This window comes from Tiliqua scincoides, chromosome 5 (genome assembly GCF_035046505.1).
Source record: "Tiliqua scincoides isolate rTilSci1 chromosome 5, rTilSci1.hap2, whole genome shotgun sequence".
Lineage (NCBI taxonomy): Eukaryota > Metazoa > Chordata > Lepidosauria > Squamata > Scincidae > Tiliqua > Tiliqua scincoides.
Window position 1 is genome coordinate 80,854,907 of NC_089825.1, and position 24,579 is coordinate 80,879,485.

Sequence of the window (24,579 nt, forward strand, 5' to 3'; positions counted from 1 at the left end):
AGGAGGAGGAGGAAGAGGAAGAGGAAGAGGAGGTGGCCCCAGTCGGTCGATCGAGAGCGTCTCTCCCCTGGATGGAACCAAACTGTATCCAATCAACCATGGCGCTAGGGCTGTCCTCTAAGAAAGCATCTTCCAGGAACATTGCGGTGGAGAGGAAAAACCTGATCACCGTCTGCAGGTGAGAGCCAAGGGGCTTGTCTTGCTAGAAGGGCGAGAGCAAGTAGGTGGGTTGAAGAACTCTGTGTGTGTGTGTGTGTGTGTGTGTGTGTGTTCCCTGCACCCCCATCACCATACCCTAAGATGGAGATGACGGAGGCCAAGGGAATGGATGAGATGCACCAGTCAGTGAATACCTGGAGTACTTAAATCATGATTGAGATACATATTTCCTTTTTTGTTTGCTTTCATAATTACATCTGTATTATCTTTTTGTTTGCTTGTTTGCATGAAAGCCCCGTGAACCCCAAAGTAACATCTGAAGGAAACTCCATCAAGGAAAGTAGCTTGGCTTCCCCCCCCCCCCAAACGTCAGGTTGGTGTCTGATGCTTAATAGAATTGCAGACATGCCTGTAGGATGTACCACTTTTCTGTGCTATGGCATACAGGTAGCATAAAGGTTTGGGCAACAGGATGAACTGAGTGTGCATGTTGGGGCGGGGTGATGAAGGGGAGGGTGAGGAAGGGGTACACAATGAAAAGTACTGGAGTACCTTGGCAACAAAAGACAAAATAAAAGGATGATGTGGATTTGTGTGGCTCAAGGGAGGTGAAAAGAGAGAGGAATAGCTGAAAGGAAGGGAGGAGAAAAAAACATGGATAAGTAAAGATGAAGCGGTGTAGAAAAGCAGTGCAAATGGATTTAAGAGGCTCTGCTGTATGGTCAGGGCCAATTTTTCAACAAGGAAAAATTTGGGGTGAACTGAGGGGTTTGTGAGGTAGGCCTCTGCGTAAATTGCTTTTCAGAAATGTGACCTTGTTGTGAAACTTGGGAAATCTAGCAAACTAGGATGCCCCGTCCCTGTCCCCATCCCCCCCATTCCCCCTGTTAACGGGCTTCCAGGGAAGGATTCCTTCCTTTGTCTAAGATCTCCTCAGTCACTTGCTAGTTCTCTTTGGGACCAGGCTTAGGAGTTGGTGGAGGCAGCAGGTTAATGGCTGAAATGCATTCCAGAGCATGGAATGAAGGGAAATGATTTATGGAGGCAGGAAGAAGAAGACTTAGTGTGACTATCAGTTATCATTGTGAATTGTTATCCTCCTTGGGTAGGAAAAATTATCATCAATACCATAAGACTGGGGAGAAGCAGGCTAGAGAAAATGAGATGGGGGCACTTTCAGTTTAGCTTCTTTCCTCCCCCTGCTAAAGGGATGAGGACCAGAAGAGCTCCATGGTGGAACGGTCCAAGAAGATTGATTCAGACACCCTCTCTGGAGAGACGTGAGAACTGGGAAGTGACATCACTGTAGAGCATCTTAGAGCAGCAGAAGCGGATGGCTGAAAGGAGGAGGAAGGGGGTGCAGGAGGCGGCTGCCTTAGCAACCTCCTTTCTCCAGCAAAAGATGGCAAGGTGCACGGCCATTCTTCCTGTTGCTGGACAAGGCCTTTCACTTTCCCAGGTTGCCTGGTACTCAGAAAAACATTGCCGAAGCCAGGTAATCCAGCCTTAGCGGGAAGGGTTGGCCTTTAAAAAAAAAAAATCTGAGGAAAGAAAGGAGTGAAGTTAATGGGCCTTTTTATATGAAAGTGGGTTCACAGCTCTGATGTACGGGCTGGGCCTCTGCTTGTGTGATGGTTGTGGGGTCCCTTTGCAGAGAAGGTGGAGGAAATGTGGAATATTGAAACCAATGGCTCTTTGCCTCCACTGTGCTGTGACTGGCCAGAATTTAGATTACTGGCACAAAGTGTTCAGCTAACAAGAGGGCTAGGAACAATGTTTTTCCTTCCCACAGTGGGTGAAGGATCTAGTTTTTGGTTTTATTATTTTTCTTTTTGCCCTACTTATTTAAAGGACTGGCTGATTATTTTAACAGCCCAGTCCTATCCCCCATTATCTTCCACTATCCAGCCATGCTGACAGAGCATGTGCTGCATGCTATGGTGCTGTATGCCACAGTTAAAGTTTTTTTCTTACCATACCTTCCAGTAGGCCACCTCATTGCCTATGGGTCTCCTTGGACCTATGCCATAAATCTGAGAGAAATAGGGTGGGTTGAAAAATGGCGGATAGGATTCAGCATGTACCTTTGCTGATGAGATTCACCTCCTCCAGCCCACACCTTTCCCCTGCCCTCCCCCTCCCCACTCCAAATATCCAACAAACTTCCCACAAACCGCTCCCTCCACCACCTCACCTGGATGGGCAGAGCATCTGGGTGAGTCTAGCCAGCACACACAGCCGGTGGCCATTTCTCCAGCTGCTCCACCATGCGTGATGGCAGTCCAGCTGTCATGCCACTGCAACAGGGCGTGTGGAAGTGGGTGGTGAACTCTTCAGCCATGGCCCCATGATAAGATTGGGCCATAAATTAATGAAGGGCACAATCCTAACCAGGTCTACTCAGAAGTAAATCCTATTTTGTTCATTGGGGCTTACTCTCAGGGAAGTGTGTTTAGGATTGCAGCCTCAATATGTTTACTTACACTTGAAATATTGAGTACAACTCTAGTCACCCCAGCTTCAAAAATATATAGTGGAAAACAAGGGTGAGGGAAACCAGAATGATTAGAGCGGAGGAGAACAACTCACTGCCTTAGACAGAAAGTTTTAAATCATCAGAGTTTTGCATAGAAAGAAAAAAAAAGACAGTTGTGATGAGAAATATAAACAGTACTTATAAATAAATACTTATAGTCGCTTGGTCTCTAAATACAAGTAAGAGTGGTCATCAATTGAACCAGACACATAAGGCCAGCAGCTGGAAGCATCTCTGCACAAATACAATTATCCTTTGGAACTCAATGCTGTGATTGGAACTCAATCAACACAGGATGCTGTGATGGTCACTACCATTATTGCCTTTTTTTGGTATAGCTCTTTATTTAAACATTTTAATGTTGGTGTTTCATAAAACACAAAATAATATAGATACAAAAATAGAAGAAAATAGAAAGGGGAGAAAGGAGAGAGATTATCCTTTCAGATAAGATTTAAATATTACTAACACCAATTGGAATTCAAATGGCACAATAAAAGTAAAGCTTCAGAAACAAAATAGGGTTTCTATTTCATTCTCAAAATGTGACAAAAGGAAATCAGAGTTCAAAATAGCCTTCATGGGAGAGGGCCCCTATAGAACCTTGCATTTGTGTTGATATTTCTTTATGTCCATTGATTTTGTATCCTATATCCTAGCAAGTCAGCTCTGTATCAAAGGAATTCCCTTGGCATTCTACTGCGTTTTGTCATGAAGATAAGATAAATGATGACATCTCTGTAGGATCTGAATATGTCCACATTGTCAAATCAGTGTGACAATTGGCTCTTGTGGCATTATTTTTTTTTTAAAGTATTTGATACAATCCTGCCATTGCATCACAAATAACTGTTTTCCATTGTTCAATGGAAAAACGAAAATGAATAATCTTAAAGGGACTTAGTGAATACATATGGGACAGATCCACCAGCAGCTTCAAGCTGCAGGAGCCAGAACTGTAGCTTCTGAGCTCACTCCAGCAAAAGCTTGCATTCATAAGCAGTCCAATCCTATCCAAGCCCCCTTCCCCATTCTGGCAGAATGGGGTCTTATGCCAGCAGCTGAGCTTGTGCAGGTCCATTGCAGCTGCTGGGGCTTACCCCAGATCAAGGGGACAAATGTCCCCTTACCTCAGGGAGACCTCCAACCTGCTAAATTCCCCCATGGGATGCAGTGCAACCCATGCCAGTGCTGCAGCATCAGTGCAGGGGAATTAACTCTGGATTGGGCTGCCCACTAGTCTTTATAGGAATTGCCCAATTATTAGGTAATCATCCTTATTGCGGAATATTCCTGTGCCATTGAATAGACTAGTGTTTCCCAGAGTTCTGATAGCTGAGTCACACTTTTTCTCCATCTAGCTGAGTCATACTTTTTCTCAATCAGCATTGGTGAGCATTCTTCATCCTTATATCCTCAGAGGTTTACTTTCAGAGTGTCACACAGGAACAAAAAAGAGACAAGACCCAACACCCTTGGAATACCAAGAAGGTATTCCAAGAAAGTGCATAAAGATCTCGTAGAATTTAATATTAAAATGTCTCTGCGGGGCCAACATGTTTCACCAAAGCCTTCTTATGCAGCATACAGAAGATTCCTTTCAGGGTAACTTGCCAGGCGAGTCCCAACTTCTTCTTCTAGAAGAAGTTTACCTTGCTCAAGTATGACTTTGAGGAGAGTCACTAGTGCTTGTTGGTCAGGGAAAGGGGGATAAGATCGCAGCTTGTGCAGCTGCTGACAAGATCCTCTCTCTTCCACCCTCTCCCTTCCATTCGCAGCCCAGCCTATTCCTGCCCAGTCCCCATTGCTAAACTTCCCACGTTCCTCCCCCAAACCGCCCCACCACTGACCTTCCTGCTCTGGTGTGGGTTTGGTGGCCCACCACTGCCAGTGCAGTGCTTCCCTGCTTCCATGCAGTTGGTAGCAAGCTCCTTGCTGTTGGAGCGGTTCATGTGACAGTGGCTGAGACCTTAGGCTGATGGAGCATCAGATGCTCTAGAGCAGCAATTTTCAGGCTTTTTCATCTCATGGCACACTGACAAAGTGTTAAAAATGTCAAGGCACACCTTTAATTTTTTGACAATTGACAAGGCAAACTGCACTGCTGGGGGGGGCTCACATCCCCCAATGGCCCTACTAATAAACAACCCTCCCCCAAACTCCCGTGGCACACCTGTGGATCATTCACAGCACACCAATGTGCTCTGGCACACTGGTTGAAAATCACTGCTCTAGAGCCCACTGTTCTCCATACTTCTTCTTCTGCTCTACTTCTCCTGTTCTGTTCCCCTCTTCCTTCCTTTTGCAAGGTGCAGGAGGAGGAACAGCTGCAGAGGATGCCTGAGGCAGACGGTAGGTATCCCCATCAATCCACCACTGGAGACAACTCCTTCAATTGACTTCATGGACGGACTAGGAATTAACTTTTTCTCTTTGGAATAAAAGCTGAAACTTTCCTGATACTGAATTTGACAGCTAGTACCAAATTTGTTACTGGCTATAGAGGAATGCTCACAACACTGGGCGCAACCCCTATTGATTGTGGAATGCAGCCTTGTTTTGGTCACTTGCTGGTGGATAAGATAACCAAATGAACATACCTAATTCTTTACCTGAGCCTTGTGCTGGCTCACAGTGCCACTGGTCAGCATAAGAACATACCTCTCCTTACCATCATCTGCGCGATTCAGATTTTCATCAACAACCCAACCATTTTAACGCTCCGAAAGGCATCCCAGTCTTCCTCCAAATGCTTTCTCTCAGCCCTGATCTGCTTTTAGACTCTTGTCTTTTGATGACAAACATCAGCAGCCTCGGGCCAGCTGGTGGCGTGGGAGTTAGAGGACGACAGATTCCAACTTTCTTGTCAGAATAATAAGCATTGACCTGGAATTGAGATACAACAGAACGAAAGCAGTTGTGGAGTACTTCGGATTTAGGGTTTTCCATTCTGCAACCATTTTGTAGAGGGACCTATTAGGGGATGATGAAGATGAGGGGGAATTAAAATGTGTTGCAAATAGCCAAGGCAATATCATTCACATCTTTTGGATGTAAAGAAAAACAGGAGTGCTGCTTATGTGCCATGCATGTGGTGCAGATTTTTCAAAATATGTTCCCAGGAAGCTTGTGAAGAAGGGGTTGAGAAGAAGAAATTATTTTATACAGAGTCAAACCCTTGGTCCACACAGCCTAAATCTCTTGATGGCAGAGATCATTCTCTTCCCAGTCCTGCCTCCTGAGTTTCTTTTATGGGAGCATTTATTGTTGGGAAATGTGGCCTCTTGAATGCAAGATATATGCTCCATCCTCCATCCCTGAGCCTTGGATCCTTTTCTCTATGAGAAGACGAGCAGGCAAGCTGCCCTGAAAGGCACTATTGATTTTCTGCAGTGCTTGATCACAGAGGAATGTTGGATATGTTTTGTCCAGGTGAACACCCAATCATGAGGACCCAACAAGTCTAGACTGAACATGTTCTAAAACCACAGACGTGGAGCAATACAAATGGATAGGAGGTGATATCATAGTTGGTTTGATCAGTGTTGATTTAAGAGAAAGAAAAAGATGTGGAGCTGGAGGTCAAATTTCCCTAAAAGCCAACCCATGTAATCAATAAGCTCTGCCTCTAATCCCAGAAGGTTGGGAAGAACAGGGCTATAGTACATGTAATGGAGAAGTGAAGACACACTTCATAGGCTCACATATTGTTGTTGATGTTTGTTGTTGTTGGTAGTAGTGGCCTCACCAGTCATCCTCATCCTCATAAGTAGTGGTAGTAGTAGTAGTGGTAGTAGTAAAAATATTTATATACTATTTTTCAACAAAATGTAGCTCACAAAGTGGTTTGAATAGCAAATAAATCATGAATGGTTCCCTGTCCCTGAAGGACTCACAATCTAAAAAAGATGCAGAAGAGACACCAGCAACAGCCACTGGGAAAGACTCCATGCTGGGTTGAAGAAGGATAGCTGCTCTTCGTTTACTAAATACACCATTTTAAAAGGTGCCTCCTTGCACAGTTAGAAGGGATCTCATTATGTCACTTCTGGGGATGTATCACGTCAGAATCCCAGCATCCTGCTGCTATGTTCTGTTTCAAAGGACAATAAATAATAAAGGCTCATCCTTTCAAAGGGGGAGAAAACAGAAGATTGCTTTGGGTAGAGGAACTGCTTGGGCCAAGAATGGGGCCTATCTCTTAAAAGTCAATTTCTCTCACTCCTCTTTGGCCTCCTAGTCAAACCAGGTTATTTGCATCTCACTGTAGATTCTCGGTGAAGACCCTGCTGGAAAAATATACTCAAGAGCCCATTGATGACACATCAGAAGAATTTGTGAACTTTGCCGCCATCCTAGAGCACATACTCAGCCATCGTTTCAAAGGGGACCACGGTAGGGCTTCCACTGAAGGATGACATACAGTTATGGTTATTGCTGTTATTTTCAGCACCATCCCTGTACAAAGCGCTTTACAATAAACATAGTAGACTGAAAGTCAAATCTACACAATGTGCATATATGTGTGGGAGGTGGGAACCAGAATCTCAGTTTTTGCTAAAACAGTACATGCATTGACTGAATATTGTACAAGTGCAGGCAGTGCTTGAAATACAGAGAGGCCAAGCAAGACCCAGTCCTTTTGTGCTGGCTCCCTTAGCTACTTTTTTAAAGGCAAAGTGGGACTTTCTCCCCACAGAGTGCAGAGGCACCCTTCCCTGAGTGTGCTCGGTTATTTTACACAAATAACTGAGCACACTCAGAAAAGGGATTTCCTTCCTGTTTTTCCTAATGTTTGGTGGGTGGCCAAGTGTGCATGCTTTGGGGCTAGATTGCAATCTTTACAACAACCCTGTATGGTAGGCCAGTATTCTTATCCCCTTTTCACTAACAGCCCACCTCCAAGCTGCCCAGCACCCAAAGGAGCAGTGGCACCAAAATGGCTACTGCTGCATCTTATGGGCACTGCAGCAGCTGCTTGAGTCTCCTCAGGAGAAGGGGACATTTGTCCCCTTCTCCAGGGTAAGGGTGCAGGACCCGCAATGGTCCCCTCCAGTCTGCACCAGCTATTTGCCAGCACAGACTGGAGGAACTCCGTGTCAGGCTTTTCAGCCCAACATGGAGCATTGTATTCAGTGCAGCAGAACTCCGCTGGTCCCATCCCCATCCTGTCCCGGTTTCTCCCCCTGCTCCACCCTCTCCCCACCACAGAACACCTCTCCCCACCCCAACAAAACTTACTGCCTGGTGCACTTCCCTTGCTCCAGGTGGCATTTATTCACTACGGGGCTGGTGCCAGCAGTCCCTACATGGTGGGGTCTGTAAATGTGCTTTATGGCATGTTTACAACATTCAGCACTGGTAGTATGCTCACACTGCCAGTGCTGAAGAGCTCAGGAATGGACTCTAAAAGGCTGAGGTTGTGAGATAGTAGCCCCAGGCCAACAACTGAATTGGATGGCTGAGCTAAAAGGTTAACAAGCTTTTCTTCCCAATTTATAGCTTGTGTTCTTAGCCACTATCCTATGGGAGCCATTTCCCTAGACTACTGGTTCTCAAACTTAGCACTGGGACCCGCTTTTTAGAATACTATCTGTCGGGACCCACTGGAAGTAATGTTGTTAACCAGGAAGTGATGTCATAGGCAGAAGAGACATCATTGGTTTAGGCTTCAAATCTAAGCCATGATCAGCCAAAGATCCCATTACACATCACACTTGTGCTGTTATTTTGCATAGCTCAGAATTCAAACGTTCCATCTTGGAAGTCAAAGCAGAACACAGACTTTGATTGTTCTACAACCACACAGCCCTCCCTCTTTTCCAGCATCCCACCTTCCCACCTATTCAGGGCAAAGCACCACGTTTCTCTCCCATTGGGAGCCTGCCCTGCCTAGCAGCTCTGTACCCTGTATTTTCAGCTCTGTATTTTCAATGGTGGCTGAGCTAGGTGCTACATGACCCACCTGAAATTGGCTCGTGACCTGCCTGGTGGATCCCAACCCACAGTTTAAGAAACACTGCCCTAGACAAATGGCTGCTGTTGACACAGTAGGTCAGAGTTACAGGAGTATGTCAAAGTCTGAATAAGCATGCTTCATGCTGGGTCTATTATCTAGGGAGACTCGCCTTCCAATACAAGACATGTAAAAGTGAGCAGGAAGAAATTATCCCCAAGATTAATGCTTAATGTCCTCCTATTATGTTCTTGGTGGTATAGCCAATATTACTCATGGAGTAGCCATGATGGATGGTTGATATGTGGGGGTTCTGCTACTCAAGCCTCTTCCACCATGCCTTTCCCAGGTCCTGTCAGTTGGTTCAGCTCCGATGGGCAACGTGGCTTCTGGGATTACATTCGCCTGGCCTGCAGCAAGGTCCCGAATAACTGCGTCAGTAGCATTGAAAACATGGAAAACATCAGCACCTCCAGAGCCAAGGTCAGGTGGCCTTGTGGACTGAGGCAAGCCCTGCCCACTTAGCCTTTGTGACATTGCTCCCGAATGAAAGGATCTTCTTGTGGGCATCTCTTTCATGAACACATACCACAGGGTTTCATAAACGTCTGACTGCTGAGGCACATGGAAAGGCAAGAATTGCCCACCCCTGGTGGAGTCTACTCACTCCATAGACTCTGCATCATTGAGCAGCTTCTGCTTCAGTCCAAAGCAGAGACGAAATGGGGTGCCTCCTCGGAGGGCAGGTAATTCTGTAGTCTCTACATTGAGAGTGACCGACTAGTCCCATCCTACTTGATGCAGAGACGTTTGATGCAAAGCAGAATTATCTGCCCCCGGTCGAGCTAATTGGAAGGAAATAAGACCAGAACACTGCATCAATCATGCAGAGATTTAATATTCAGTGTGAGCCTCCTCTGTGAGCATGGGCTTTGTACTCACAAGAGCCTTTAATTATTAGACTTATTTACATACATGGCACATTCTGTGGTGGCACACTAATTCGTACCCGTGCAGTTTAGAGAATATGAAAGCAACAATTGAGTTGCAATTAAGATGTTTAATTACAAGTTTATTTGGTAGGCCCTTGTGGATGTTTATGTTAGATCAGATCTCAACATACATTATGTTCGCTCTCTTGTTCTACTGTTTCTTGTCTATGGCTTTTGGTCTGAAAAAACACATTCATGATGGTGATGAGGATGACGAAAAGCCTGAGGGCACAAGCCTATGCATGTCTACTTAGAAGTAAATCCCATTGTGTTCAGTGGGGCTTACTCCCAGGAAAGTGCATATAGGACTGCAATCCCATACATACCTGGGAGTAACTTCCATAGAACTCGGTTGGTCATCTGAGTAGGCATGCATAGGATTATGGTATAAGGCTGCCATCCTATCCACACTTACCTGGGAGCAAACCCCATTGATTGTAATGGTACTTACTTCTGAGTACACATGCATAGGATTGGGCTCTAAGTAAATGTTTTGAAACAGCCCACTCTAAACCAGTGAATCTACATATTCTAAGAATATGTATTCTTATTCTAAGAATAAGTCAGTCTCATTTATTTCAACTGGGCTAACTATTTTAGATAGTTTTAGGATTGCAGCTGTAGATAATTAATGTCAGGTGAGAGACAAGTCATAACCAACAGCCCATGTTCTAGGAAGAGGTACTGGCTCAGTTCGATCAGTGACATAACAGGAGAATATGCTTTCACCCCGATTTTCCAGGATTTTTCCCTATCATCTTTATGTCACAGTGTGAAGTCATATTGAACCACTCACAAGGCTAGATGTACACAAACTGGTATTTTTTTTAAAGTGGAGTTGGCCACAGTGCATTAAAAATGATTACACAAATAAGCTGCAGTTTTATGTGCCCTAACTAACTTTCTCTTTTAGGGCCGGGCATGGATCCGTGTGGCACTGATGGAGAAGCGCATGTCTGAGTATATTGCCACAGCACTGAGGGACACCAGAACTACCAGGTGGGAGCCTCCAGGACTTGTTTTACATTGAATGTTGGGTACATCTTTAATAGAGGGGACTTCCCCCCCAAAAACAGTAAGAGTCTTGTGGCACCTTAAAGATTAACAACTATTGTGGTATAAGCTCTCCTGGGTCCAAGCCATTGCTGTAAGAACTGGAATACCAAATGCCAGGATGTCATAGTAGTTTGGGTGTTGGACTTAGACCTGAAAGATCCAGGTTTAAATCCCCACTCAGCCATGAAGATGAAAAAAATCTCTACCCACTTTTCCACTCTAAATATACATTTATATGTCTCAGGGCCTAATCCTATCCAATTTCCCAGCTCCAGTGCAGTTGTGACAACAGGGTATGCACTGCATCCTGTGGTGGGGGGACAGTCACAGAGGTCTCCTCAAGGTAAGGAAACATTTGTTCCTTTACCTCAGGGTTGCATTGTGGTTGCATTGGTGCTGGAAAGTTGGATAGGACTGAGCCCTCAGTTATGTTCCACCCCCACTACCAAAAGCCCCAAATGCTTTATTCTTTCCTCATTGCAAAGGTGTTCCAACCAACCCATTGATCATTTTGGTTGCTCTTTTATGAACTTTTTCCAGCTTTATGATATCCTCTGAGAAATGGATGATTGGAACTGAACATATGGAACTGTAGGCTTATGTAAAGATAGTATGACACTAGCCATATTATTTTCTATTCCTTTTCTAATAATCCCTAGCACTGGATTTGTATATTCACTGCTACAACATGTTGAGTTGATGTTTTTATCAAGCTATCCACCATGATCCCAAGATCTTTTTGTTAGTCAATGCTCATTCAGGCCTCATCAGTGTATATGTGAATTTAGAATTTTCTTGCTCCAGTGTGTTTCACTTTGCACTTTCTTCTTTTTAACCTCAGTTTCCATTTTGTTGCCCATTCACCTTGTTTAAAGGTCCTTTTCCATTTTCACCACCCTGAATAACTGCATGCCATCTGCAAATTTGGTGTCCTTGGCAGTATCTCACTGCCTACTCCTGGCTACAGATGATTTATTAAATCCATGAGGTTTGACATTCTGCTTCTGCATGTGGCAGCCTGGCAGGCCATTTCCCTTTCCAAGGAAAGGTTGGAAAGTCAAGCTCCTAGAAGGGAGGGCTGGTGGGGATCTTTCTCAGTAGAAGCACCAAATCCTGCAGCCGCCATTAAGATTTTGTGCCCATAGTCAAGTTCGCAACAAAATGCCCAGTGTTTTGTTCAAATGTCTGTGATGGTAGATTTTGGGAGCCATGTGACCTGTGGAAAAGCAGCTTCCCTCTCTCTCCCTGCAGCCCCAGTTAGCCAACATAGTGCCTCACATCCTGTCTCTTTTGCAGAAGATTTTATGATGATGGGGCAATCATGCTAAGAGAGGAATCTACAGTACTCACAGGGATGCTGATTGGACTCAGTGCCATTGATTTCAGGTATGTGCATGAATCCTTCCTCCCAAATCCTCGTCCTGGAACACCACTGCGTTAAGGCTACTTCTCAGAGAGAGGTTGTCATTATGGTGGAGGGAAGGCACTTTAAACATGATCAGTAGTAGTCTTTTTCACATCCCACCTTCATGCACTGAAAAAGCTATACCCTACCAGCTGCTGAGCATGTTCTGAGGTCTTACACGGTAGTGATTCTGCTCAAAAGAGAGGCATGCAAAATCCAATCCCAGAGGTAATTTTGTGGCTGGTGTAAACTTCTGGTTGCACTCTGAACATTCCAGATTTCACTGTTATTGGAAAAATGGCCAGCATTCTTAGCCATTTAGCTGCAGGAAACAGCCATGCTAAAAAATTAAAAAGAAAACAAAGAAGGTAACAAATTAACTCTTTCATATCCCACACTTCCAAAGCCAAATCTATCTACAAAGGGTATTATCTAATCGAGTTATGTAGTATTATTATTCTTATTTTGTAGCACTATCAATGCATATGGCAATTAATAGAGTAACAGAAGCAAGAAACAAAAAACAAAAACCAGATGCCTGCCCCACGAACCCTACAATCTAAATTTTAATCAACAAGCAAGAATGGTAGAATTACAAGTAATAAAGAAGGACAGTGCAGTGGTTCTAGTGTTGTACTGAGAAATGGAAGATCCAGGTTCAAATCTCCTGCTCAGCCATGAAGTTTCCTGGGTGATAATGGGCTAGTCACTATCTCTCAGCCTCATCTATTCCTCACAGGGTTGTTGTAAGGACAAAAGGAGGAGAGGAACCATGTACATCACCTTGAGCTACTTGAAGGAAGGGCAGTGTAGAAATGTGAAAAACAAACAAAGCAAAGTAGTTATGCAATATATATGTTTCATAGAAACCACAGGGTTTACCATTTTGATTGGCAACTTGGAGAATCTCTCACAAATCAGTTTCTGTCTGTCACAAATCTTTGTATCCGTTTTGGCATGTACCCTGGAAATTCTAATAGGAAATGTATTGGTGTAGCTGTATAAGGTCCAAGTTGGACACCCCTTATCCGGAATTCTGAAATACGGAATATTCCAAAATACAGAATTTTTTTGAGCTCCAACATGACTTTTTACTTTTTGCCTAAAAAAATAAAATTACAAACTGTGTTTCATGCACAAGCCTTGTTTTATACACAAAATTTTAAAAAATATGCATAAAATTACCTTTAGTCTATGCTTATAAGAGGTATATGAAACATAAATGAATTTTGTGTTTAGAATTGGGCCCCACCCCCAAAATCTCTAAGTATATACAGGTCCAACCTTGTTATATACGGATTTTTTATACACGGATTTGACTCAACACGAATGACTGCTGCAAATGAGAAGGAATGTGCTGATTTCTGGAGAAGGGGAAAAATGCATCCCTTTAAAATCACAGTTTAAAAAACTACATTTTACTATTGTAAAGAGACAGTCATGCAAGATTACAGGTATAACCTAATTATCCACAGATTTTTATATCTCTAGGTGATGAGTTCCTTTAAATCAACTTTTTGACCAGAGGGCTGCATCAAATGTCTGGCACAGTTTTGAGGGCCAGAAAAAAATTTAAATATAAAATTTATATAAATAAATTAGAGATGGAACTTAGATGTGTGAATAAATGAATGAAAGGGCTCATTTATTCAACCTCTCTGGCCCTTAGAACACCCTCCAAATGCAACCAGAACATAGTTCCAGTCATATCTGGCGAAGTGGGCCAGGGGCTTTCAGGGGACAAGAGGCAGGCTGCGGGCCAGATAGAGGCTCGCCGCGGGCCACATCGGGCCCCCTGTGGGCCGCATCTGGCCCCCTGGCCAGGGTTTGGAGACCCCTGTTTTAAATCAAAGGAAAACAGTCCTTTAACAACAGCCTCATTAATGCAAGAGAGCTGACAATCCATCAATCGTTCTCTCTCCAGCTTCTCCCTTCCCCCTGAGCATGTGAAAGAAGGCTTAAAGTCAGTGATTATCACCTTCTCCATTCTTTTCCCCTCACTGAGGCTCCTGGTGAAGGGAGAGATTGCTGCCTCCTAGTGAAGTCTAAGTGCCTGGAGAGAGACTGACTGTGTACATTACAAAAGGTCAGCAAGGCTGTTTTTCAATCACTGGAGCAAAGGGACTTTGTTCTTTAAATTGATTTGCTTTAGTGTGTTTTTTGCCATCCGAGTGAGTCCTGGGAACGGAACCCTCGAGAATAATGAGACTCAACCTGTATATGCAATACAGATAAATCAGATATCCAAATTACTTCTGGTTCCAGGGACTTCAGATAAGGGATGCCCAACCTATACCATAAATATTATTTCTAAGACATCTAGGTGTCAAGACAGATATTTTGAGATACCTTTAGATGTCTCTTTTCTACTTGCATTCTTTCCATTGTGTTTGTGTTTTTCAGTTTCTGCTTAAAAGGTGAAATCATGGATGGCAAGACTCCTGTGGTTATTGACTATACTCCATATTTGAAGTTTACGCAGAGGTAACGGATACTGTTTCTGGGAATGACCTTTGGCAGGGTTGGCCTTAGGGCAGTTTGGCCAAATTGGGCCCTGTGCCTGGAGGGGCCCTGCACTGGGGTAGAGGGCAGAGCGCCTGCAGTTGACTCTCCAGCATGGAATTTTCCATGCCGAGGTATCACAAAGAGAGCACAGCAAGTGGAGCATTGCCACTGGAAGGCTCTCCCTCCTGCCTGTGCCTGGGTCTGATTGGCTTGAAATCAGCTCTCCTGGAAGCGGTTGGCAGTGATGCCACTGCTGAGTGCCTTGCTGCTGCTATTCATCCTGGTGAGCAGGGAGGCAAAAATGTTTTGCATTGGGCCCCACAGCTTCTAAGGCAGGCCCTGACCTTTGGGAGTTCTTTTTGAACTCAAATATAATTATGTAGGTTAGGAGGTGGCTGGAGTGTAACTTGGAGCAAGGGGATATTTTTCCCTTTACCCCGTGTTGTGTGCCAGCCTCCTCTATGGAATTGCTGATGCAAATTCAAGCAGTCTGGTGTAATTATGGGCTGGCTGGATCAGGATCTGACCTAAGCTGTCAAGGCCAGTTCCACCCCCTTCTCAGGTTGGCCTGCCCCACACCGGCCTGCCCCCACTCCCCAGTTTTTACGGCATGTTTGCAACACTTATAGGCAGATGCAGGGGACTTGCTCTGGCCGATCCTGAGGTTTGGATTGCGCTCTTAAGGATTCTGTCTTCCACTTTTTAACCTTAATTAACCACATGCACAAACATGTTCCAAATGGAGAAAACATGGTGAGAATGATGGGGTAGGGCAGAGATTTTCCACCTTTTTCATCTCATGGCACCCTTACAGGGTGCTAAAATTGTCAAGGCACCCCATCAGTTTTTTTTGACAATTGACAAGGCATGCCATGCTGCAGTGGTGGGCTCACATCCCCCAATGGCTCTACTGATAAACCACCCTCCCCCAAACTCCTGAGATGCACCTGCAGACCATTCGTGGTATCCCAATATGTTGTGGCACACTGGTTAAAATCGCTGTGGTAGCGTCTTAAGGTGGCAGAATGAACTGTATCACTTCAGACTGCAAGTGGGGGGGATACAATTGAATGCTTCCCCACGTTAAAAAACAAAACAAAAAAATGAACCACCTTCAATGCTAGAAAACTAACAGCAAAGAGGGGGGGCTGTGCTATATTTTTATGCTTGCAAGAAACTTTTCAGGTGGGAGAGCATTCAAAAATGGCATCTCTGTAGCTTCTAGAATCTACCCCTTCTGCTTCATGTTTTAGACTGGCCTTATAAGGCAGTCTGTAGCAAGAGCTGAAAAAATACCTGAGGTGCTTCTTCTCAAAAGTCTAACAGCTCAGTTGCAAATTGAACACCTATTACAGAAATGAAAAATACTAGTAGTGGACAAAGATGCTTCTCCACTTCAGTCACATCCAACCTGATCAAAACAGTGCATGATTCTGGCATAAAAGATGAGGAAAGTCCTGTCTTTTCGACATATAATATCTCCATTTCTCCGAGGTAGCTACGATTACCTAAGTGATGAGGAGGATCGGCGCAGCTTGGAGAGTAGCACAAGTGAGGACAGTTCCCCTGATCATCCTTACTTACCCCTGGTGACTGCTGAAGACAGCTGGTACAATAAATGGCGCAAGATGGAGCAGAAGTTTCGCATTGTATATGCGCAAAAGGTATCTGAATTGCATGTGCAATGCATGACTCTGAATAAGCATCTTTTGTGACTTTGGGAATCTATGCATGTACAGCTCTTTTCAGATCACCCCCCCCCCCAGCCATTCAGAACATCAGGAATGATGTCATAAAAACATAAGATCTGTACCCAGATTTGCCAGTCTAAGCTACAGACCAATCCAGTGCAAATTCCCACACAGTGTGGTGCAGTGGCGCTGATACAGCCACACTGCATCCTGTGTGGGAATTTTGTATCCTAAAGGTCTCCATGGGGTAATGGGGCATTTGTCCACTTGCACCTCAGTAAGCCCCAGCATCCAAAATGGGTCAACTCAAACCTGTGCAAGCTCTATAGTTGACACATCCATGTTGCCCTGTGTTGATGGATCAGGTCCGGAAAGGGGGATAGGATTATTAGGCATGTATGGCTGCCTGAATGTGTGGAGGTGGGCAAACAGAAGTTTATATATATAGTTGACTATGAATGCAAGATTCCTATACTGATACTCAGTTAAGGTTGTATGGTTAGAATTTTTGTAGTTCAGTATTCAGTTACAAATTTTATATTTTGCACTTAATTATAGTTACACTGTATAAAAATGTGTATATAAACTGCACTGTTCTTGTTCTTCTTGCTTATTCAGTGAGCTTTTGTAAGGTAACTTTGCATGAAGTTGGCCTTTCTCTATTACAGTAATTCATTTCTTCCCCCTGACACTGGTTTTCTGTGTCTCAGGGCTACCTGGAGGAGCTGGTTCGGTTGAGAGAGTCACAACTCAAGGACCTGGAGGCGGAGAACAAACGCTTGCAGTTGAGGCTGGAGGAAGTGAAGGTGCAGAATCAGCTGGAGAAACGGGAACTGGAAGGTGTCATCCTGGAATTGCAGGAACAGCTGTAAGTAGGCCCTCCCTCTTTGTGATCTGCTCCCCACACTAGGAGATGCTGCTCCTATGCTGCCCATTGGACCCATTCCAGGGATCCCCATGCCATTGGAATCCCTCCAAATGCTGCCTCTGTGTATAATTCGGGCTGACTTTATGCATGCATGTGTGCACTCCTTGGATGTGGGGGAGGGCTGGTGGGTGAACAAGCGAGTGTTCCCATCCCCCCTCTCCTTTAATAAAGAGTGTGGCATGCAGCCTCCCTACTCCACACCACTTCTCATTGAATGGAAAAAGGAGCCTGTTTGTTTCAAAGAGCAGCAGTGTGGAGCAGAGAAATAAAGGGAGAGGACACCAAATTGCCTGCCTCTGCCTAGCAGATGCTTTGTACTATGTGTACTTTGTACAAATACTTTGTTCTACTTTTAACTTGGTGTGTCCAGCAGTGATGGAAGAAGAAAGGGGCTGCTGCTGCTGCTGCTGCAATGTGGATAAGATGGGATGGGGAGTGGATGGGAGCAACCAGAAGAGTGGCAACTTGGAGAGGATGGTGAACAGATGAGTTGGGGTCACCCCTCTGAGGGTGCCACATAACCATTCCAGGTCACTTCATGGCATGGCCAGCCTGACCCATGCTGAAAAGGAATGCATCTACTGCCTACATAGCTTTCTATTGCACTCCTATAAACATGGAATACCATAAACACTGTGATCCCATAAATGGCTACTTATGCCCACTCCTCTACCCATTTGCCTCGCACTGAGAAGAGCCTGCCTGAGCTCCTGCTCAGTGGTGTCTTTTATTTTAAAAAGATTCAGAGTTCAACTGGATACTACCTTTATGTACCGCAAATCCTCACTTAAAGTTGTTTCATGCAACATTGTTTCATTTTAAAGTTGGTCAGCAATTCTCAATCTTCTGAGCTCCACGTCCTCTGCGGCTACACATTGTAGAGCCACTGGAAGCCGCTTCTAGGTCGCGTCAGGCCCGCAGCCCATTTCCTTGGCCATGTTGCACTCCATAAAGCTTTGCAGGTAGCTTCTGCAAGGCATTCTGGGGTGCAACAATGCAGTCTTTGTTACTACCTACGTACTTTTTGTACATGAAAATGTGTTCTTGTTTAAACAATTTGGTTCTTATTTTATATATTTGTTCCTTGGTGTTAAAGCGACCAGGGTGAAAATAACAGCAAAGGCACCACTTGGATCTGACGTGCCTGAGACACCACGCCTATTATGCTCCATGCATTCTTCTAATTTAGATTCATTTCTCTCATGCACCTTTTGTGAGCAGAGATTCATTTTAACGTACAAAAAAGTATGTAGGTAGTAACAAAGCATGGGTAGATTCTTGCTCCAGTTCACAAACCAGGAAGTTGATCTGGTATTGGCTTCTCAAGGCGAAGCACACGTTAAAAATAAGTCCTTGTATGTCTGTTTTTCATATTACTTACTGAGCACTTTTAAAATAACCAATGAATTTCTTCCTTGAAATTGATGTGATTATGAGAAAGCTTAAGGACAGTTCATCCATGCAAGTGCATTATAGGTGGGACCTTTTTATCTGTAGGTTTGGGACTGACTGATTTGACTTACCACAGCCCCACCTGACCTCCTGGATGCAACCAGAAGCACCTTTTAGTTGTGCCCAGGAGGCCTTTCTGAGGCCCAGGGAGACCACATGCAGTCTCTCCAAGCCTCAGAACACCTCCCAGAAGTGTTGAAAAGGCACTTCTGGTTCTCCAGGCCTCAGAACACCTTCAGAAGCAACTAGAAGTAACTTCTAATTGTGTCTGGAGGTGGCGAGGGCCATAACACACAGATTCAGTTATCCATGGGTTTCAGCATCTGTGGGGGTTCCAGGAACGGAACCCCATGGATACCAAGGGCAGACTGTACTTGGTTTTTTATTTCTCAAAAACTTGCAACTCAACTTGTAAATTGATTCCATCAAAAAGCATTGTGTCTGAAGTTAAATAAAATGTTATATCCTTAAAGCAGCAGTTCCCAAACTCTCTTGGAGAGTTTAGGAACCTGTATTTGCGGGATAGGGGAGGGGGCGGCAACATGATCGCCATGATCGCGCTGCCACTGGGGAGGAAAGGGTTTTTAAAAACTTACCTGGGGGTCACGATGGTTCTCTGGAGGGTCCGGGGAGCCTACAACCCCCTACATAGACCTCCCCACACCTCTAAGCTGCTGTGAAATGCCAAAAATGAAAATAAAAATAATAAAAAGCCACTTCTGGTTTTCCCCAGCAGCGGCGTGATTGTGGCAATCACGTCACCACCATCACTGTCACCCCACCCCTTAAGAGGGCAACAACAGAGCTTCCCTGGCGCTTCTATTTGGGAACCTCTGCCTTAAAGTCTGAGCTGCAATGGCTCATTCAGATATGGAAGTCACTACCTTACTGTGTTGTTACCTAGTGATGAACATATATGTGTGAACCAGTCCATAACTTTAGTATCTGTTTAAGACTGAAAGAGATAGTCCCTGAATCCCAACATATAGCCATAGTCTAATCGGGTTTGAAAGATGCATTTCAAAGCCTCCCTCCCCCTTGTTATTTGAATTCAGAGTTTGTATGTTCCAACTGCTAAAATAATTTATCTGAGGACGTGAAAGTTCAGGGACTTTCATTCAAGAACTTGGGCTCTAGAATGTGAAGGACAATGACATGTAACTTTGGGGGCCAAAAGGCAGGATATAAATCTGTAAATAAAAAACTTCATCAGACATAAATGTCTATATCAACAGTGTAGACAAATATGAAGAGGAATTATTTTTTCCCTCTTGAAGTCAGAGATTTATTTTCAGTTTCTAAAACACATTTCAAAAACAGCAAGAACACTGTCAGCTAGAGAAACAGTCTTTTCCCAGAAACACAAGGTTAGATTTCACTAGTCTTGAGTCCATGTTTGGGGAGCTGAAAATTTTTGGGATTATGGCAGTGAAGAATACCCCCATTCATCAATATACTTATTAAGCAAAGGTGCATACTTTGGGACACTTAACACAAATTATGTATGCCCTAACTATTATCTGGCCCTGAATACACTCCCTTGCTTTGTAAATTTAAAATACAGTGATCAAAGGGATCTGACAGAAAAAGGTTGGCCACACAAGACTGAAGTCAAACCATCCCCTGACAAGGCTCTGTGTCAAGCTGCGCTACCCTTTGCCATAGCTGGAAATTGAATTAAGTGGGAGGATGGACACAGTCATGTTCTCTGCTTCTCTTGCCTGGAGCTGATGGGTTGCATTCCCTCCTCCTTGATCAGACTTCCCTCCTCCCGCTCTGCCCCCAGGACGGGCCTCATCCCCTCTGACAACAGCCAGTTCACCCAACTCGCCAAGGAAATGGCTGCACCTTTGGTGAACCAGTGGCCCTCTTTGGGTACTCTGAATGGCAATGAAGGTCGCCCAGAAGCCAAGATGTACAGAAGGTAAGAGTGTGTGTCTGTGTGTACAGAAGGCATGGCTCTTCCTAAGAGGCTGACTCACAGCTGAATGGGACTGAAGGTTATCTAGTGCAATCTTGTGCCTTCTCCTCCAAGCCAAATTGTACAATCTAAAGGACTGCAAGGAACCCATTCAGGTTCCTTCTAGTTTCTACACTTGTAGGGAAAATGGCAAATCTGTTTTTCCATGAGAACTTAAAACCTCTCCCTGATTAAAGAATGAAAGTACAGATCCTCAAAATTCTTAAAGGTGTGTACAAAATACCATATTGTTTATTTTAGGGACCATCATCCTGAGCTACTGAACCTAAGTGACATGTGGAACCAGGTTTCCTCTAGCAGACCTGATGTACTGTGTGTGTAAAACCTGTGATATGGATGATAAATAGAATCATACCTACAATGGGATCATGCATGCTTAAAGACATAGCAGTGGAATAATCCCATAGGGACCTCTGTGCACTACAAACCCTTTCTGTCAAGGGTGTAGCATGAGTACAGTCTCCTGCTGCTTGCCTGAGCTCAGTTTTGGCAGAATCACAGGTATTTTGCTTTGTGTTTTATTGCCTAAGCCAGTGGTTTCCAAACTTTTTTGACTGGCAGCTCCCTTGACCTACTTACTCAGTCATTGGCCGCAGTTCCCCATTAGGGCTACAATCCTATACATTGTATAAGGCAGTGGGTATTTCATGAAGACTTTGTGGGTCCCCTGACTGGTTAGCGCAGCTCCCCAAGGAGCCACAGTTCACAATTTGGGAATCACTGGCCTAAGCTTATTATCCACTTTAGGGATTTTTTTAAAGGAATGGGAATAAATAAATAAATTTATTCTGAAAATAAATACAAAATATACCATCACAAAGCTCTGTGTAGCAGAGTTTTGATTTTTAAGCAACAGATAAACTCCTCTTCAATAATCCATACTGCTGCCTCTTGTTAAGATAATGAATGTAAAGCAGCCCTCTGGATCAGAACGGTGGCAATTCAGCAGACGGTGGTTTTCTGGCCATCCTGCTCAGCATTCTGGGAAGCGGATGTAGGTAATCTACTGTGCATTTTTCTCCTTGTCAGGCACAGCTTCATGAGCACAGACCAGCTGTCCGCAGAAATCAGCCTGAGTTCCGATTCCCAAAGGTTGGGTGAAGGAAAGCGTGAAGGTGAACCATGGGGGCCACTTGGTAAGCGTTTCTATACTGGCTTGGACAAATTGGCATTTCATTCATCAAACAAGAAACGTTGGGGCTTAAGTTTCTCTGAGTCCTGACTATGGTGAAGTAAGGGGCTCTCTGTACATGCTCCGAGGCACCTCTGAGTTACTATTTCACATCTTCCAGGACAGAGTCCTTACCCCAAAAGCAGATTTCGAGGTTAAGCTCTGACTCAGAGTATGTTCTTTAAGTACCCTGAGAAGCTTTTCTCAGCATCAGATATGATTGAAACATTCTGCCTGTTTTGTCTCTGTATGTGTCACTGTTCTGGGCTTGCTTCCTTCCACTTAGGAGATACGTCCAGAAGAGTAACTCACACAGGAGGGAGACTTTTTTTTTTTTTAACAAGTATATAGTTATTATGACACACCTTAAAAGTACTGTAAATGTTTTGGGATATTAGGTTAAAGAGTGATTTTAAACGTTAGAAAAGTGCGCCTCCACTATACAAACTCTTGGAAAGAGTAGTTGGCATTTAAACCTGATTTTATATTCTCTAGTATTATTATTAACAGTATTTATATACCGCTTTTCAACAGAAAGTTCACAAAGCGGTTTACAGAGAAAAATCAAACAACCAGTGGCTCCCTGTCCCAAAAGGGCTCACAATCTAAAAAGATGCAAAAGAACACCAGCAGACAGTCACTAGAAAAGACACTGCTGGGGTGAGGTGAGCTAGTTACTCTCCCCCTGCTAAAAAAAGAGGAGCACCCACTTGAAAAAGTGCCTCTTACCCAGTTAGCAGGGGTAAGTAGTAGTAGTATGTAAGTAGTAGTGGCCACCCCTTTCCAATGGATACTTTATCAAGTCTATCTGAAAGGGATATTTTGGGACCTATAAAGGCACTGTACTTTCATCCTAGATTTTTTGGGAGGAAGAGAGAAGTGCATTCTAGACATGCTTAAATACACTCTTTATTACAACACATGCTTTGGGGGTGAACACTGACAGTACAAAATGGATCTAGGGTCAGATTCTAGCTCAAAACAAGTTAAATTATATTCTTAGCAAAGTGTATTTAAACAGGTTTCCCTACCCCTGCGATCTGGAGCCTACATAAAAGATAGCCCTTGCTTTCTAGATTAAAAGCCATTTCTGCTCAATGTTGCATATACACAACAGGGATCAAACGTGTACACTTGTGGATTAAACCTCGACTCTGTAATCTGAAATACATAACCTTCATAGCTCCCATTATAGCAACAGCCTACAGAAGGCCTGACTTCTTCCTTTTTTCCCCAGGGAAGGATCCAACTCCATCCATGCTGGGCCTCTGCGGGTCATTAGCCTCTCTTCCAAGTTGCAAGTCTTTAGCCAGCCTAAAATCCAATGAGTGCCTGGTGAGCGACAGCATTGAGCCCAGCCCTGCTCATAGCCCCAGCTGAGACATCAGCCAGCCCCACAAATTCTGAGACGCCTGTGGGGGAGCAGAGGTTGCTGGCAGGCACAAGTGGAGAATTGACAGTTTGTGTGACTTGATGGCTACAATCCAGAGGCCAACTGAACCTTTATCCAGCCAGAAGATGCAATAAGGCAACAAGCCTGCATCCTCAACTGAATACCCTTGTAAACACAGACTTTCTTCCTGAAACCAGGGTCACAAAAATGCTTAGAATCTATTCCATCCAGGATTTAAAAAAGAAATGGGGGGGGGGGGAAGAGGCTACAACACACCGTGAAAACTGGAAGGATTGCCTGCCACAAGCGCTTTTGTAAATTATGCTGTGTGTATTATATGTAACATATATATTATAAATGATTGCTGAAAGGCAGCTGCCTCTGGGGAGGAACACTTTAGGCAACTAACAGTTGAACCTTTTGGAGAAAGAAAAAAGATACCATGCAGAGCAGCAGGATACTCTGCAGACAGGAGATTGCAAAGCTGTGAGACCCTCTGAATTATACTGGGAAGTCAGAAATATAGCTTCTCTGGCTCAAATCAATTGCACAGCAAATAGCAAGTTAGTAAAGAATGCTGTGTGTATCTCTCCCACCTGCCCTGTTAGGAACACAGTGTGCCTAGAGAGGGAATGTAAGAAGTAGCTATGAGGAAGGTGTTATCAGAGTTTCTCATTTCTCTTTCCCATCATCCCTATCCAATCTTGTTCCTGTATAATTACAGAATCACTTTGGAACAAAAACTTTCTACCTCCTTGCTCCAGGCAGGAGGGTGTTATAAAAGTGAGCAGGGCCTTCTTTGAGATCTAGGACACCTTTGTCTTCCTCAATCATGCCAGACTCCCCCACCCTCATAAGAACTTATTTCCTACAGATCTCTCCTGCATGTTGCTATCCCACTGGGACTTTCTGTAAACAGGAGCAGAAGTGTGAACAGCCTTGGGATGAAGGTCATCACACACAGCTGGACTTTGGCAAACAAGGTACAAGCAGACTCTTTCCCTTGTCACAATTCTCATGTGACCAGACAGGCTTCAGAATGCTTCCAACACAGTGCAAGTGCCACTTTTAAAATCATCTGAACAGTTGTTCTAGCTCAGCAGCTGGGGTGGCTGTTAGGACTAAATGGATAATTAAAGCAGGCAAAATTGCTGGTAGTACAATGGGACAGGCCTGAAGTGTTTTTTTCTGACATGCACCTTTCGATACCCACACATGCTCAGTACTGCTTCTACTGTCACGTGTTTCTAGTGTTCAGTTGTTGTAGGATAGCAACACACTGTTAGAGCAGTGTTTCTCAAAGTGGGTCAGGACCCACTAGGTGGGTTGCAAGCCAATTTCAGGTGGGTCCCCA

The 24,579-nt window shown here is 44.2% G+C and overlaps 1 protein-coding gene across 1 annotated transcript; it reads left to right on the forward strand.

The window, feature by feature from the left end:
* The first annotated feature begins 71 nt into the window (after positions 1 to 71).
* Positions 72 to 23,212, forward strand: RUNDC3A (RUN domain containing 3A). The gene is made up of 11 exons (XM_066626840.1): positions 72 to 178; positions 6,966 to 7,090; positions 9,001 to 9,134; positions 10,557 to 10,642; positions 11,996 to 12,085; positions 14,508 to 14,588; positions 16,108 to 16,273; positions 17,011 to 17,168; positions 20,467 to 20,604; positions 21,691 to 21,797; positions 23,070 to 23,212. Exons 1-11 carry the CDS (start codon positions 72 to 74, stop codon positions 23,210 to 23,212), a joined length of 1,335 nt encoding a protein of 444 aa, XP_066482937.1.
* The last annotated feature ends 1,367 nt before the right edge of the window (positions 23,213 to 24,579 follow it).